At 45.7% G+C, this 15,564-nt stretch overlaps 7 protein-coding genes across 11 annotated transcripts; 3 read left to right on the top strand and 4 right to left on the bottom strand.

Annotated features, from left to right (window-relative positions):
* Positions 1-3: 3 nt before the first annotated feature.
* On the bottom strand, positions 4-538 carry LOC108034437 (uncharacterized). Its single transcript, XM_050886456.1, has 2 exons — positions 515-538; positions 4-461 (listed from the first exon to the last, which is right to left on the bottom strand). Coding segments are annotated over exons 1-2 (411 nt in total). The 5' UTR covers positions 516-538; the 3' UTR covers positions 4-51.
* A 470-nt stretch (positions 539-1,008) lies between these two features.
* On the top strand, positions 1,009-1,994 carry LOC108034435 (peritrophin-1). The gene is made up of 3 exons (XM_017109320.2): positions 1,009-1,050; positions 1,110-1,192; positions 1,250-1,994. Coding segments are annotated over exons 1-3 (741 nt in total). The 5' UTR covers positions 1,009-1,049; the 3' UTR covers positions 1,907-1,994.
* Positions 1,948-4,534, bottom strand: LOC108034434 (mucin-5AC). The gene is made up of 2 exons (XM_017109319.2): positions 4,447-4,534; positions 1,948-4,368 (listed from the first exon to the last, which is right to left on the bottom strand). Exons 1-2 carry the CDS (start codon positions 4,451-4,453, stop codon positions 2,009-2,011), a joined length of 2,367 nt encoding a protein of 788 aa, XP_016964808.1. The 5' UTR covers positions 4,454-4,534; the 3' UTR covers positions 1,948-2,008.
* A 775-nt stretch (positions 4,535-5,309) lies between these two features.
* On the top strand, positions 5,310-6,361 carry LOC108034433 (chondroitin proteoglycan 2). Of its 2 annotated transcripts, XM_050886453.1 has the most exons (3): positions 5,310-5,400; positions 5,454-6,227; positions 6,311-6,361. In XM_050886453.1, the coding sequence occupies exons 1-3, from the start codon at positions 5,335-5,337 to the stop codon at positions 6,347-6,349; spliced, it is 879 nt and encodes a 292-aa protein (XP_050742410.1). In that variant the 5' UTR covers positions 5,310-5,334; the 3' UTR covers positions 6,350-6,361. The 2 variants fall into 2 exon arrangements, with proteins under 2 accessions (XP_050742410.1, XP_016964807.1); XM_017109318.2 differs by lacking the exon at positions 6,311-6,361 and having other exon boundaries at positions 5,454-6,302.
* Positions 6,362-6,539: 178 nt separating this feature from the next.
* LOC108034586 (chitin-binding domain protein cbd-1) lies at positions 6,540-9,053 on the bottom strand. Its single transcript, XM_017109519.3, has 2 exons — positions 9,006-9,053; positions 6,540-8,947 (listed from the first exon to the last, which is right to left on the bottom strand). The coding sequence occupies exons 1-2, from the start codon at positions 9,046-9,048 to the stop codon at positions 6,573-6,575; spliced, it is 2,418 nt and encodes an 805-aa protein (XP_016965008.3). The 5' UTR covers positions 9,049-9,053; the 3' UTR covers positions 6,540-6,572.
* Positions 9,054-9,764: 711 nt separating this feature from the next.
* On the bottom strand, positions 9,765-11,677 carry LOC108034607 (chitin-binding domain protein cbd-1). Of its 2 annotated transcripts, none has more exons than XM_017109541.2 (2): positions 11,250-11,677; positions 9,765-11,192 (listed from the first exon to the last, which is right to left on the bottom strand). In XM_017109541.2, the coding sequence occupies exons 1-2, from the start codon at positions 11,269-11,271 to the stop codon at positions 9,799-9,801; spliced, it is 1,416 nt and encodes a 471-aa protein (XP_016965030.1). In that variant the 5' UTR covers positions 11,272-11,677; the 3' UTR covers positions 9,765-9,798. The 2 variants fall into 2 exon arrangements, with proteins under 2 accessions (XP_016965030.1, XP_050742407.1); XM_050886450.1 differs by having other exon boundaries at positions 11,253-11,677.
* Positions 11,678-12,950: 1,273 nt separating this feature from the next.
* LOC108035515 (peritrophin-48) lies at positions 12,951-15,495 on the top strand. Of its 3 annotated transcripts, none has more exons than XM_050886452.1 (3): positions 12,951-13,558; positions 14,256-14,381; positions 14,441-15,495. In XM_050886452.1, the coding sequence occupies exons 2-3, from the start codon at positions 14,375-14,377 to the stop codon at positions 15,451-15,453; spliced, it is 1,020 nt and encodes a 339-aa protein (XP_050742409.1). In that variant the 5' UTR covers positions 12,951-13,558; positions 14,256-14,374; the 3' UTR covers positions 15,454-15,495. The 3 variants fall into 3 exon arrangements, with proteins under 3 accessions (XP_050742409.1, XP_050742408.1, XP_016966667.1); XM_050886451.1 differs by having other exon boundaries at positions 14,178-14,381; XM_017111178.3 differs by having other exon boundaries at positions 12,951-14,381.
* The last annotated feature ends 69 nt before the right edge of the window (positions 15,496-15,564 follow it).

Below are 15,564 nucleotides of genomic sequence, written 5' to 3'. Positions count from 1 at the left end.
GCTTGATTTCTTTATTAAATATTGGCTTGGCGATGGTCCTTCGGTGGTTTATCAAACACAAACTTTATCGCAGGTAAGTAGGTGGGAGTTCCAATAGAGGTATTGCGGGCAGGACTTCACAAAGGGCACATAATCGCAATGAATGAAGCGGGTGCAGTCACCCGGGTATGCTATCAGCTGGCCGAGTTTATCCTTACAAACTTCGGAAAGGTTGTAGGATTCTGGTTTTTTAACCGGTGGGGGAATGGGACTAGGTGTGATGGAAGTGCAGCCTGTGGGGGACTGAAGATCGCATCTTTGCAGTTGGGGGTTCCAATGAAACTCTGGAGGACAGGTCAGCAATCGGGTCTCATAGAAGCGATGACAGTCGTTAGGGACGGCCTCTCTTACCACAATTTGCGCCGTGCAAAGCCCGGAGAGCAAGGCACTTAATGAGATTGTCAGCAAAAATTGGTTGACCACTGAAGAATTTCAGAATGTTATTGTGAAGTTAAGAATATATCATTACTCTTACTTTTTATTGTTTCGTCGGAAGTCTCCAGTTCATCTGTTAATCGTTAAGCCACCGTTTCGGATCTTATATATCATTACTGAACCAATACACATTATTGACAAATTGATAAAGCCTCTTTGGTTTCAACGGAAGTTTAATTAGCTTTCATATCACATCTGTCCTTGATAATGATGATAAGCTTGACCGGTCAAGTGGACAAGTAATAATGACTCTACAATGTGTTTTAACCAAACCCTTAAGCATGAACCCTATTAATAAAATAATTTTTATAAATGAAGTGTTCAAAAAGAAGAACACTTGTTTTAAAAATTATTTCAGACGTTCAGGAACCAGCAACGAGTTCCATTTGATTGGACAGTTTATCTTAAACCCCTAAGAGTGCTGTTTATAAGAAATGCCATTCTTTGTTTAAGTACGATAAATAAAAGTTAAGTACTACAAATTGATAAAGTTCACCAGCATATTGTGGTATAAAAGGGCTTGCGTATAGGCCATACATTCATTCTTCAGTGCGCTTTCACTGGATTCAAACAAAAGTAAGTGATGTGATTAAAAATTAAGCCCCCAAAACCTACCTTACTCAAACTTTTTCCAGTGTGGCTAGGATCTGCTTTCGTCTCCGTAGTCTTAGTGGCTGTCTTGTCAACAGTTTACAGTGAGGAGTACAATATTGGAGCAGTGAGTGTATGAATAGATCGAAAAATATAATACCTAAGAAAATCATGTTGTACACAGCCCATCGCAAACGGCTCGCCCATTTTGAATGAAAAATGCCCACATTACGACGATCCCAATCACACTGTGATGTTGCCGTATCCCAACGACTGTCGCAAGTACTACACATGCCAGAACGGACTGGCCTTTGAGCACCAGTGTCCTGCGAGTTTGTACTGGAGCCAGACGACCTATCGATGTGACTACTTGGAGTACTCCAACTGCAATTCAATTGATCATCCCGGTCCCAGCGATGAGGTGGTGTACAGTCCGTTTCCGGGAGACTGTAGTCGATTCTACGAGACGCGTGCTCTACAGTGTGAGCAAAACCTGCAGTGGAGTTCATTGTATCAGCGCTGCGTAGCTCCACAGTATGCCAATTGCCAGAACTCGGATGCGCCTGGGGTGCCATTGCCACCCCTCGATCCGATACCCACTGCTGCCACTCCGCCAACTGATAGCTGGACTCCACCAAGCACAACCAAGCTACCAATTGATGTCCAGTCTTTGTGCAGAAACAGTGTTTCCAATGCTTACATTCCCTATCCCGCCGACTGCCAAAAGTTCATCCATTGCGGCCCAACAGCTACTGTGCTCACCTGTCCAGGTAACTTGTATTGGAATCCACCCCAGCTTTCCTGCACCACCTCCAACTCTGTTTGTGCCCAGTCACCTTAGTGGGACGATAACCAAAACCCACCAAGCGAAAGTCATGGAATTACAACATTTTATTGATTAATTTTATAAAAACATATAGTTCACATAATTTGCATTAAAAATCTATACAAAAAAGCTTGCAATCGTTTTAAAAGACTGCCAAAGAGAGAAGCTTGGTTTTTCTGAATCAGCTTTGGTTAGCAAAGCAACTGGAAGAAGGCGGAAGGTTTGGCAGCCCGCCAGCTGAGGATCCATACAGGTCAAAACCGAAGGACTGAACTCCTCGCCCTCGGGACAGGCATAGCCAACCGGGATGGGATCCTCACAGACTATGTACTTGCTGCAGTTCCTGGGATAGGGGATCTTAGATCCCTCAGCTTTATCCGCACATGAGCCGTCCGGGGAAGGTGATATGGTGGTGGTTGTTGTTACAGGAATGCTAGGGGTAGTGGTAGCTGGAATGGAACAATTGGCATACCACGGGGCCATACATCTTTCCAAAGAGGCACTGAACTCCTGACCCTCCCGACAATTATAGACAATTGGGTTGGGCTGGACGCATTGTATAAACTTGGTGCAGTCGTCCGGATATGGAACTAGTTTCCCGTCAGGAGCTCCTTCACAAGGATCTGTTATAGGACCTGGAGTACTTTGGGTACTTTGGGTACTCTGGGTTGTCTGCGTTGTTAAGTCCTCCGTGGTCTCTGTAACCAAAGTGGTGTAGACTTCCCTGCAGGCTTCCGGTGAGACATTAGGGCCACATGCTCCACTCCATGGATCGAAAAATTCCTCACTACTACAGATACCCATCATGTAGGAGGAGTCATCATTGCAGTGTATGAACCATTGACAGTTTTCTTGGAACGGCAATTTATTTCCAGTGTTATTGAAGCATATCGAAGAATCTGGGCTCGGAGTCGTTAATCCTGGGGACGTTGTGGTAGTCTCCTCATTGGGACAATCACTCGAAGCCCATTCTACGCACTTCTGAAGAGCCTCGTTGAAGAAGAAGTCCTTTTGACAGTAAAATGCTATAGGAACTGGACTAGCGCAAACTATGTACTTGCTGCAGTCCTCCGGATACTGGGCATAGTAGCCATCGCTTTTTCCATAGCAAATACCTGAAATATCCGGAGGGAAGGTGGTTGTTTCATCAGGATTTGGCGTGGGTAAAGTGGTGGGCCAGGTGGTCGCAGATGTTGTGAGAGGCGAGGTGGCCTGAGTTGTGGGGGATTGAGTGGTGACACTAGTTTCCTTACACGCTGTTGGAGACACATCTGGGCCACAATTGCCTGTTTTGGGATCATACCAGGCGTTATAAATGCAATTGGCAACGGCTGACTCTCCATTTCCCATGCACAGAATATATTGCTGGCAGTTAGTCACCAGGGGGTAAGAGAATCCCAATTCTTTATCCGTACACAGATCATTCGAACCCTGGGTTGTGGGAGCATTCGTGGTAGTTGCTGAGGACTCAAGGCAAGCGGTGGGAGACACATTAGGGCCACAGTCCCCAGTTTTTGGATCGAACCAGGCATTGGTTGGACACTTTGCAGTCGTCGATTGGCCATTATTGAGGCACAAAAGGTACGACTGACAGTCGGATTTTAATGGAAAGCTGGCACCGAGTTCCTGATCTGCACAGGGATTTTCGTCATCATCACCCTTCGATGTCGGGGCCACTGTAGTTGACGGTGGTGTGGTAATAATAGGAGTTGTGGTGGCTATCTCTTCCCGACAAGCTTCTGGTGAAATATCAGGACCACAATTGCCACTCATCGGATTAAACCAGTTGTCGACGGGGCAGGGTAGGATTATGTAAGAGTTGTTACCCCAGCAGTAATAGTATTGCTGACAGTTTTGAGTATCCGGAAAGGAAGTCCCTTTTTTCTGGCCCTCGCATTTCGTAAAAGACTCCTCCTCAGTCGTCGGTGTGGTTTCCAGCGAATCTTGTGTCGTGCGGTCACCAAAGCACCACACATTTTCCTTATCATCACATATTTTCCAATCCGGATTGAAGAGCATTTCGGCGGGGCAGTGATAAACCTCACTTTCCTGATTCACGCACACGAAGAACTCATTACAATTTTCAGCCGAGGGCAAAAGCGTGTTGTTTTTTAGGCCCTCACAAGGATTTTCAGGTGGTAATTCGGTGGATGGAGGTATTGGATGAGGCAATGGGTCGCAGACGACAGCTTCGGGTGTGTCGCAAATATCCAGAGGACTGTTGAAAAGTTTTCCCCCGGGGCAGTACTCCAAGTCAGCACATGAATCATGGCAGGAAATATATGCACTGCAGTCATAGGGATATTTATAAAATCCATTCGACAAGGATTGGCAGAAGGAGAAATCGGTTTCTGAAGGTCTTAGGTCGAAAGAATTCCATCCAATATAATGGGATTCACAACTCGATGGGGTTTGTGTGCTACCTTCAGAGATAGAGGTTCCCAAAAGCCATATAATAAATGGTAAAACAGCATACTCTACAAATAATAATGTAAATTTTTTTGGTTAATTATTATTTTAGTTGAATCCAGTTTATTGAAAAGATTTAAAAATACCTTTCATTGCACTGATGTAATATTTCTTAAAAACTTTTTCGTGTGGCTATGTTAACGTCTTGAAATTAACTGAAATGGGATCTCATTTTTGGCCATTTCTAAGCAATAGCTGGGCTACCAATCAAACAACGTTTATATTTTCCGGTGATAATGATTAATAAGATTGATAACATTCTTTTGGAAGCTTTGAGAAAATAACAACAGACAACGTATTGGTCAAGAAAATAGACAACAGCTTATTAATAATGGGCTATGATAAGCATCTGTCCACTCTTGTTTTCGTTTCAATTAATTTCAGTGAGATAAGAAAAAAGTTCACCGGTTAGGTTTTCAACAGCTAACTGACGTACACCTTTAGGAACTCGGTATTTTACTTATTCGCATTCATTGTTTGACATACCTTACCTACTTTTAGGCTTTGTTAGATAAAGTTACAGTGGTGATATTTTTTATTATAAGGGTATATCAATACAAATTATTATCGGAAAAATAATATATCTAGACATCCTTAAACATATTATTTAACAAAGTTTTGTAGCTGAATATTTTTTTAAAGACTTTGTAATGAGATTGATAAACATACACATTATATTTTTTTTACTGATTGTTCCTTCTAAGAATGCGATCTTTACCCCTGGCACACGAACACAACCCTGAATGTATCTTTTTCAGACGTTACATATGTTTTATATGAACTCTTATCAATTCTCAGTAAGAAAATATAGATAGTGCTCGCATACGAGCATCTATCTTATATGATCGATAACATCAAGTGTTAACACTTTACATTTTGGTAAATCATGCAAATTTCCCACACAAGGTAGTCTATAAAAACGCAGTTGAACGAATGGAAACTTTCAGTTCGACAAAAATCTCGATAGCGTCAAAATGAAGCTATTAGGACTGATTTGGGGAATGTTCATCCTTCAAGAACAAGCTCTAGCTGTGTTACAAGTACGTTGAGTAATGTTTCAAAAATATAAAAAATAACAAGATTACTTTTAAAGAACGGATTTGCCTTCAAGACGTCCTTATGCGAGGGTAAAAATGGCGGACTTTTGCCAATGTTTGGAACTTGCAAGGGCTACTATGTGTGTGCAGATGGAAAAGCTGTGATTGGGACTTGCGAACAAAATACCCTGTTCAATCCATTGACATTGCACTGCGATGATCCCGCAAAGGTGGATTGTATTTTCGAAGGCAACGATAAGGATAATGTGGATACATCTAGTGCCGAAAGTGAAGAAGATTTGGAGGAACTGATCGTTATGACTGATCCTCCCGTTACTGTCAAGCCAATGAAAAAGCAACGACCTTCCGGACAGGATAAAGCGCCTTTGGATATGACAGATAGAATGTGTGCTGGCAAGAAGGATGGAGTAATGCTTACAAAGAAGGGATCTTGTCAGGAGTACTTTGTCTGCAAGTCGAGGAAACCCCATCTTCGCTCTTGCTCTGGTCAACAGCATTTCAGCCCAACACGACGAATTTGCATGAAGGCCTCTGACGCCAAGTGTTTGGTTGCTCCTCAGGAGACCAAAAAGATGGATGGACCTGCCTTAACAGGAGGAGTTTGCTCAGATGAAAAGGAAAACTCACTCGCAGCCCACCGGAGTGATTGTGGCAAGTTCATGCTGTGCAGCAACATGATGTTCTTGGTGATGGACTGCCCCGCTGGCTTGCATTTCAATGCCGCCTCCTCGCGATGTGACTATCCCAAGGTTGCCAAGTGTCAGACGAAGCTAAAAGAAACCAAGAGGAAATCGAAGTCGAGAAAGCCTGTGCGCAAAACCAAATCTCGTTTGTTGTAACTCTACATTGCAAAGCCAATAATAAAGTATTTGATATTGACGAATCGTTTTAGATCATATTCTATTGGGAACCATTTATACTGGCTCGTTAACAGCAACCGACCTTGTATCTAATCAAGCACCCTGTAAAATTGATGGTACACCAGCTCCAAGTTCAGTCATCTCAGACTTCACTTTCGATACACTCTTTTTAATTATCTTTCAAAAGTTGTTTAGATACTTAAGTCATATTTTCAAGTGACAATTAAAAGACCATAATCCATTTTAAATCGACCAAAAATATGCGCTGCGTTAATAGTTGTTTATTGAAAACATTCAGCATTTAACATTATCGGGCCAATCGCAAGAATTGACTTCCGTATTAAAGAGCAGTCCGGAGGAACAGCTCAGGCTGACCTCACACTCGCACTGGCAGACGACATAGGCGGAACTGCAGGTGCCCTTGACTGCTGGGAAGAGGGTACCATCCTTCTGGCCAACACATTGACCATGGCTCTCGCAATATGTTCCCGAAGGCCCGGCAGTCGGACCACTTGGCGGGGCAGATCCATCGTCGCAGTCAACATTTTCGGGATAATCACACTGCTCCGTCTTGTTATTGTATTGCAAATTGTTGGAGCACCTCTGCTCGTATTTGTTGCCATCCACACACTGGTAGAAGGCCGAGCAGTTGTTCTGAACAGACCAGATGGAGTTGTTGGGCACATCACAGCAATCGGGATCGCAGGTCTTGGGGATGCACACGTTATCCTGGTCAACGACACACTCCTTCAGTGTGGTATTGAAGAACTGCGTGGCGGAGCACTTCCTGGCCACATAGGCGCCATTTATGCACTGCAGGTATCCTGCGCAGTCAGCAGGATTTTCCTTAACCTCATTCTCGGTGCACGTTGAGTTGCCATTGCACTCTCCATTATCCTTCTCACAGGCCTTTTCGACCTTATTCCAGTAATATCCACTTTCACACGACTTGGTCACAAACTTGCCGTTCGTGCAAATTTTGTACTGGGTACAGTCGTCGACAGGTTCTGTAGTTCCCTCGGTACAGTTAACACAAACTCCATCAGTGTCGACAACACAAGTATTATACTTGGTATTGAAGTAAGATCCCTCGGCGCACTGGTTGCTCACCCAGATACCATTCGAGCACGACAGATAACCTGCGCAATCTGTGGGGTCAACCTCAAGATCACCTTCAGAACAGGACGTTCCATTGCCATTGCACTCTCCATTATCCTTTTCACAGGCTGAGGTCTTGCTGTTCCAGTAATATCCGCTTTCACACGACTTGGTCACAAACTTCCCATTCGTGCAAATTTTGTACTGGGTACAGTCATCGACAGGTTCAGTAGTTCCTTCGGTACAGTTAACACAAACTCCATCAGTGTCGACAACACAAGTATTATACTTGGTATTGAAGTAAGATCCCTCGGCGCACTGCTTGCTCACCCAGATACCATTCGAGCACGACAGATAACCTGCGCAATCTGTGGGGTCAACCTCAAGATCACCTTCAGAACAGGACGTTCCATTGCCATTGCACTCTCCATTATCCTTTTCACAGGCTGAGGTCTTGCTGTTCCAGTAATATCCGCTTTCACACGACTTGGTCACAAACTTCCCATTCGTGCAAATTTTGTACTGGGTACAGTCATCGACAGGTTCAGTAGTTCCTTCGGTACAGTTAACACAAACTCCATCAGTGTCGACAACACAAGTATTATACTTGGTATTGAAGTAAGATCCCTCGGCGCACTGCTTGCTCACCCAGATACCATTCGAGCACGACAGATAACCTGCGCAATCTGTGGGGTCAACCTCAAGATCACCTTCAGTACAGGACGTTCCATTGCCATTGCACTCTCCATTATCCTTTTCACAGGCTGAGGTCTTGCTGTTCCAGTAATATCCGCTTTCACACGACTTGGTCACAAACTTCCCATTCGTGCAAATTTTGTACTGGGTACAGTCATCGACAGGTTCAGTAGTTCCTTCGGTACAGTTAACACAAACTCCATCAGTGTCGACAACACAAGTATTATACTTGGTATTGAAGTAAGATCCCTCGGCGCACTGCTTGCTCACCCAGATACCATTCGAGCACGACAGATAACCTGCGCAATCTGTTGGGTCCACCTCGAGTTCTCCATCCGTGCACGACGGAGTGCCATTGCATTGGCCTTCGTCCAACTCACACTCCTGCTTCGTCGAGTTCCAGTAATCTCCGGCCTCGCAAGATTTGGACACGTACTTTCCGTTGACGCACTGCTGGAACTTGGTGCAGTCGTCGAGGTCGGGCTTCTTGCTTCCCTCGGTGCAGTTGACACAGACTCCACAGGTGTCGGGGAGGCACTTTTTCTGGGTGGCGTTGAAGTAGTCTCCCTCCGGGCAGGTGAGGATCACAACGCTTCCGTCAACGCACTCCAAGTAACCTGCACAATCCTCGGGATTGGCCTCGATTTCGCCATCCTCACAGGTTGGCGGCTTGCACTCGCCATTATCCTCTTCGCAGCGCTCCCAAACCGAGTTCCAATAGTCGCCGCTTTCACAGGACTTGGACACGAATTCACCGTGACAGCAGACTAGATACTTGGAGCAATCAGCCTCATCGACTTTCGTTTCGCCCTCCTCGCAACACGCCGCATTCAGTGCTCCCACGCAGAGGGACACCATCAGACATAGGGCCACTCCTAGGGGAAAACTCTGGTTCAAGGTCCATCCACATATTAATCGGTGCTCCGCGCTTACCAAAGTGCGTACTCCTGGATTGAGCCATCTTTTCAGTCCACATAACGATCGCTCACTGCTGCCATTTCGGTCCATATCGGCTTTTATATTTACCGACTATTAAAATAATTGAATGTCTCTTCCTGCCTCACAGCATGTGCCGGCGATAATGTCGAACCATCCGTGATATTATCAGCATATATTTACAGTAGTTATACAAGCAATCGATATTGTCACTATTTATAAAAGTCAGCGCAACGATGAGTCCGAAAAATTTTAGAGTGCGAAGAGTCAAAATCTCGCCAGACATAAGTTTCAGAGAGTGAAGTTCTTTTTTGGTGCTGTTGAGACTTAGACCTCCTCCATGGAGTGGCTTTTTTGGCATATTTCGATGCCGAACGAAATAGATTTCTTGCTTTTTTCTCTGCAGTTTTACCAAACGGAAAAGCCTCAGTTAAGATATTGCCAATATACATTGGTAAGATCAGATTTGAACACCTTCTATTCCTATTTAGCCAATATAATAAACTATAAAGGAATAGTATCTTTAAGATATGACCCAAGAATGAACTGGTTTTTCAGCCAACGACATTACCCTATAAAGAACATACCCCTTCCCCATTCGAACATGGGGTATTCCTAATCGTTAAGCCCATGCCACTCTTAGTGATGGAGTGCCCACAGCTGCTGGCCCGGGCCCACCGCAGCACTGATTAGAATGATTTACCAACCCAAAACACAATTAGTGAAGAGTCCGATAGGGCCAGATCCCAGTTGCCTTGACAAAGAGTTGCTTTATTCGACAATCGGTCACCTAGAGAGTGCAGGCTACGTCGTCCTCGTAATTGCAGGTCAGCCGGTCCTGGTCCCAGTACAGTCCATCGGGGCACTCCATCTCGACTTCACACTCGCACTGGCAGACGACATAGTTGCCGCAGCTTTTGGTGGAGCTGAAGAATGTACCCTCGGGTTGGCCCAAACAGCGTCCATTACTCTCGCAGGCGATGCCCGAGGGCCCTGCCTCGGGACCCGTGGGCGGGGAGTAGTCCCACTTGCACTTATAGTTCTGGGGATAATCGCACTGCTCCGTATCCTCGTTGTAGATCAGGTTGTTCGAGCAGTATTGCTCCACGGCGCAGTTGAAGTTGCACTTGTAGAACATGTTGCACTTGCCCTCCACCGGGAAGAGCTCACCCTCCGGCTGATTCTGGCACACGGTGGTAGTGGTATTGCAGGCCACCTCGGGCACATAGTTCGCCGGGTAGTCGCACTGGTCCGCGGTGGCATTGTAGACCAGGCCCTCGGGACACGTAACCGCTGAGGAAAGCCTCGCGGAGGCATTTTTACCCACCCAATCGCACACCTGAGCTGTCTCATTGAACTCCAGGCCCTCGGAACAGGGCATTTGAATGGGGCACTGACACTGGCAGACCAAATATCCATTCGAATCGTAGTCCTTTAGCATGACTCCATCCTTTTGACCGGCGCACCTTCCCGAATCGGAGCACTTCGTTCCCGAGGGCCCCTCGATTTCATCCGAAGCATCTGCAGTGGGTGTGCAGTCCACGTTCCACCAGTAGTCGCAGTCATCGATCTCCTTGTTGAAGTACAAGCCGGAGGGACACTGGAACTCCTCGCAGCACCCACTGTTGCACTGGATGAACCTCACGCAGATCCCGGGCAGATCGATATAGGTGCCAGTTGGCTCATTCACACAATTGGTGAGTGGGCTTTTGCAATATGAGGGCACCACGCCTGGAGTGGAAGGAGTGGTGTTGGAGGAGTTGTTGGTGTCCTCGTACTCAGTGGTTCCATCAGTGGCGTCCGTGACCGCAGTGGGGGTTTCCGGATCGCAGTCCTCGGTGACTGTGGTGGCAGTGGTGGTGAGTTCATCGATGTCCTCGATGGGATCCTGGCACTCCTCGGCGCAACAGTCGCAGGCGCACTGATCATCCACTCCGGCAAAGGCCGAGAGTCCCAGGCAATTGGCTCGCCACTGGAAGTCGCACTCCCCCAGCTCGCGATTGAAGTGGAGACCGCGCGGGCAGCTGCCAATGATGGAGACGTCGCCCTTGAGGCAAACCACAAACCGAGAGCAGTGGGTGGCCAGCGGAAGTCGAGCGCCATCCTCCTGTCCAAGGCACACATTGGCCAACTGGGCGAAGGCCCCCTGCAGACCGGCAGTCAGCAGCAGAACCGTCCAGAAACCTACGAAGCGAATTGGTAATGGGTTACTGGTTCCAAGAGCCTCCTCCAATCCCTCACCACTATAGCCTATTTTTCGCATTCTTTTCTTTTCCCAACGCCTTTGAAGTAGTCCAAAATTCGCGAGCGACTAAGTGGGCAACCAGGCAGAGTAGCCGCATTTAAGTGCCTCGGTAGCCCGGAATCGGTAGTCAATCTTCTGATAATACCAATCACCACATCTAGCTCTCGATTAGTTCGGCAACTGATTTGTTCGCGCCCCTCGCTATCGCAGGTGTAATTAGGTGTGCCTGTTTGGCACTCGGCACTGGGATTCCGGGCCTCTTATCACGACCTGCAGCACTCCCCACCGTATGGAGGGTGCCCAAAGATTTTGGCATAGGTCTACGGACTCTCCACTGCTGAATGGGTCCCGCCCTGGCGTCTGCCTAATTTATGTTTTCCCGCACGCCCCTCGATAAGCAAAAACGTATGCCTAATCACTGGGATCTCTTTATTGACACTTCAAATTAAATGACGTTTATTGTCGCTCAAATGAAGTGGCACATAGAGTCGATAAGGGGGGAAATCTCCGAGCTCGACTTTGGGTTACTTGGTTTTTCATTTTGTTATTGTAATATAATATATACTCGTAAATGTGTAAATCTGTAAATATAATAATAAATATAAAGTATTATACATTTATTTTTGATATATTTTAAGAAGCAATTAAATAACAATGAAATATTAATAACACTTTAGGTTTTACTAATGATGAGATGATCTTAAAAGTTCTAATATATAATAGATCTTCAAATAAGTAAAATATATCTTGGATAACGTAATACTTGGTTCTTCAAAGATTTTCCTTTAATCTAAAATATATATTTTAAATGATGATAATTGATGTATTTATAGATAGATCTCCAAAGAAATAAAATATGTCTCGGATGTCGTCTCACAACTGCCATTCCCAAGTCTAAAGTACCTAATCAAGTGGTACTAATTATAGATAACCTTTTTATAGCCGTTATGGCAAAGACTTCTTTGATTCCTGGAACCGCATGCAATCTCGCCGATTCAAATGTGCCGATAAGGAAACCCATTCAGAACGGAAATAGAATCGAACTTGTCACTTCGGAGGGAGATGCGTCCTTAGCTCGGATGCGAAGTCAATGACGATAATTACTTTTCCCTGTCTTTTCACTTGGGCCACTCGAGCGTGCCGACCGCGGGGGGGCCTGAAGTCTATTTGTCACAGAAATGCAATCGGCTCAAGACAAGTACTGTTATGGGCTTAGAAGAACCAGAAACATATCGCCGAAGACTGCGGTGAGAGGCTTCCTGCGCCGCGACCCTGCCCTCTCCACCCTCCAGCCGGGATGAAACCCAAGACAATGCAATTCTAATTATTCAAATGCTGGCCAAGTACGCTTGAATTAAATTACCCAACTTGGGGAGATCTAAGTGGAAGAAAGGAGAGCAAAAGTGCTGCTGGGCCCCCAGGCACTTGAGTTGGAAAGGCTTAGACTCTGCGGTGTCCATTACACTTCACGCATCGCCCTGGAGACGAGAGCCGTGTCTCCCGGCCTTAAGGGGCAACAAAAGACGGGCCAGCGGAAACATGAGTGGATCTGCCATCGCACCCATACAGCCTCTATTATAAAAATCTTCTCAGGTGTAACAGGTTTCTGAGATTTAAGCAGAGGTCGCCCCTGCAGGGCACACAGTCATCAGCGACACTCGTCGCGCTGCCCATCGCTATCGCGCCGTTCAGTCGGGATCCTCGGTCCAAAGGGTGCAGGATCGCAGTGGGGAGCACTCTTCCCCTTCGAATCGAAGAACTGAGATCGACTGGTGCATAGATATCAGGGAAAGCCACCCATTTCAACTCTAGCACCATTCGAAATCAGTGCTTTTGATAAGAAGCAATCAGCAGAGTGTCTCGCTCGGAGTGAATTTCAACGCTGCCCCGCCTCTCCAACGAACTGAAATCGGAACGTTCAAAAAACCATTATAAAGGAAAAAGTAGATGTAAACTAACAAGTAGTGAGTGCCAAGTTGCAACCGCGTTGCCGAAGGAAGCCAGTCAAGTGCAGGCGTGTCTCTGACCGGGTCTTCAGGCGACGATCAGAATAAGCAAACAGCAATTGCCTCGTCACCAGTGGAAATAGATTTCTTATCGCAGCCGAGACGAAAAGTGTCGCAAGACTTCGGCGCTGACACTAAGTTTCTATTGATTGTGAAAAAGCCATCTAAAAGTATTCACTGTCAGTGGAAACATTTTTGGTTTCCCTCGGCGAACACTGTATTCCAGTTTTTATAAATAGATCGGATTACTGAATGCTTTGCAAAAAAGGGGAGATTTATGGTTGTTTATACAAAGAAAAGTAAATATTGTGTCGTTTACACCATACATAATTGAGTTTTGGTTTTTTAATTAATAGTATTCTGATCTGAACGGAGACTTATAAATAATTTCCCACTCCTTTAAGTGTCACACTTAGAGTCCATGTCAATAAATCTTTTACCTTGGGCTGGAAAATCTACAAAACAAAAGAGCGTATCTCTTATTAGTTCTTATTAACCCTACCTAAGTGTGGAAATCTTTTCTTTTTTTGTAAGCAAGGTTATTTATTATTAAGAATGTCTATATGGGTATAGGTTTTTTTCAAAAAAATAATGCCATTTCCTTTAAGCCTACATTTTTTTTGGCAAAGTTTCAATTAACAATACTTGTTACTTAACGCGCTTATCGTGTTGGGCCAAAAGTATACACATTCTCTTATAAAAGTATGTGCAAGAAAACAAAATAAAAAATAAATTAAGAAAGCAACCAAATTATGGGGTACATAATCAATTTATTTCAGTGCTTACAGAAAAATTATCAAAAATATTTGATTAAAAGTGTACCTACATCAATAGAACGTCATATACTAATTGCTTAATATTCCTTGTTAATTTTTTTTACATCAGTTAAGAACTTATGTCTGGCATTGTATTTTATAGAGTCGCCACCAAAATTAATTGAAAGACCACTGATCTCTGTTTATGACACGAAGCAAATCTTATCTTCTTGGGGTGTAGTAAATTAAAGTCATCCGAGTGGGAAAATCTGATATTCGTCGCTATAAAAGGCACAGCTGGCAGTGGCTAAATGCTAGTCGAACCTATTAAAGTTGAGGTGACGGTGGAAGTGTTTCAAAATGCCAGGTGGTGCCTATTGATTCGCAGTGGTGGAAGTTTATGCTGATATCAATTTAATATTTCAGGACTTTCAAGTTCCCTGGTCCTGCAGGCCCTGTTGCTGGTCCTGACGGCTCATGTGAGCACCCAAACGCGGTTCCTGAACGCCACTGACGACATCTGTCGCCTCTTCAAGGACGGAACCAAACTCCGGAAGCCCGGAAGCTGCAGCGAGTGGTTCGAGTGCAACAACTCTGAGGCTTCGGAAAGCCAAAGCTGCACGGGCACTGGACAGTACTTCAGTTTGGCCAAGAACGATTGCTACAAGAGTATCGACGACTCCTACTGCAGCGCCCCTTCCTGCAAGGGAGTGGCAACGGGCTACATTGGAGATACCCGAAACTGCGCCAACTGGTACTACTGTGATTCGAATGCGGTATTGGGCAGTGGAACCTGCCAGAACGGAATGCACTTCGATCAGGTCAACAAGCGGTGCGTCTACCCAGAGAACACTGTTTGTGCCGCCACATACGAGCTCTGCGATATTGTGCCCAGTGGTGTTCTCTTCCGCGACGAAGCCAATTGCCACAAGTACCATTCCTGCGTTAAAAACGTCTTAAAGAACTACACCTGCGAAACTGGCACATATTTTAATGTGGCCACGGGTAAATGTGGCGCCAAGAAGGACATTGTCTGCGACGACCATCCTCTGCCGGAGGACGCGTGTGGCACCAAGAAGCTGGCCATGCGCAACAAGTTCGTCTCGGATCAGGCCACCTGCCGCGGCTACTACTACTGCCGTGACCTCGGCTCTGGCGTCCCGGACCCGGATCCCATTCACATGCAGTGCGACGAGAACACCTTCTTCAACCAGGACCGACAGGGGTGCATGCCCCGCGAGAGCCAGAAGTGCATCTACGACCGGTGCGATGGCCGCCAGGATGGCTACGAGGTGGCCGAGGACGAAGGCTGCCACAAGTACATCCAATGCGTCGATGGCCGGGAGTCTACTCCCATGAGCTGCGGTGAGGAATACTTCAATGCTGCCACCCAGAGTTGCGCCAAAACGAAGATAACTTATGGAGCTTGTTCCGCTTAAAAGTCCAAACAGAACCAAATACATTTCAGGGGTTTAATTCCACATTTGGAGAATTGTATGTTTTGGACTCCCATACTTTTCCTATGGGCTTAAATTTGACCCTTATTTTAG

Source organism: Drosophila biarmipes, chromosome 3L (genome assembly GCF_025231255.1).
Source record: "Drosophila biarmipes strain raj3 chromosome 3L, RU_DBia_V1.1, whole genome shotgun sequence".
NCBI classification, from domain to species: domain Eukaryota; kingdom Metazoa; phylum Arthropoda; class Insecta; order Diptera; family Drosophilidae; genus Drosophila; species Drosophila biarmipes.
Note: the sequence above shows the minus strand (reverse complement) of the source record. Positions and strands in the feature narration are given on the sequence as shown.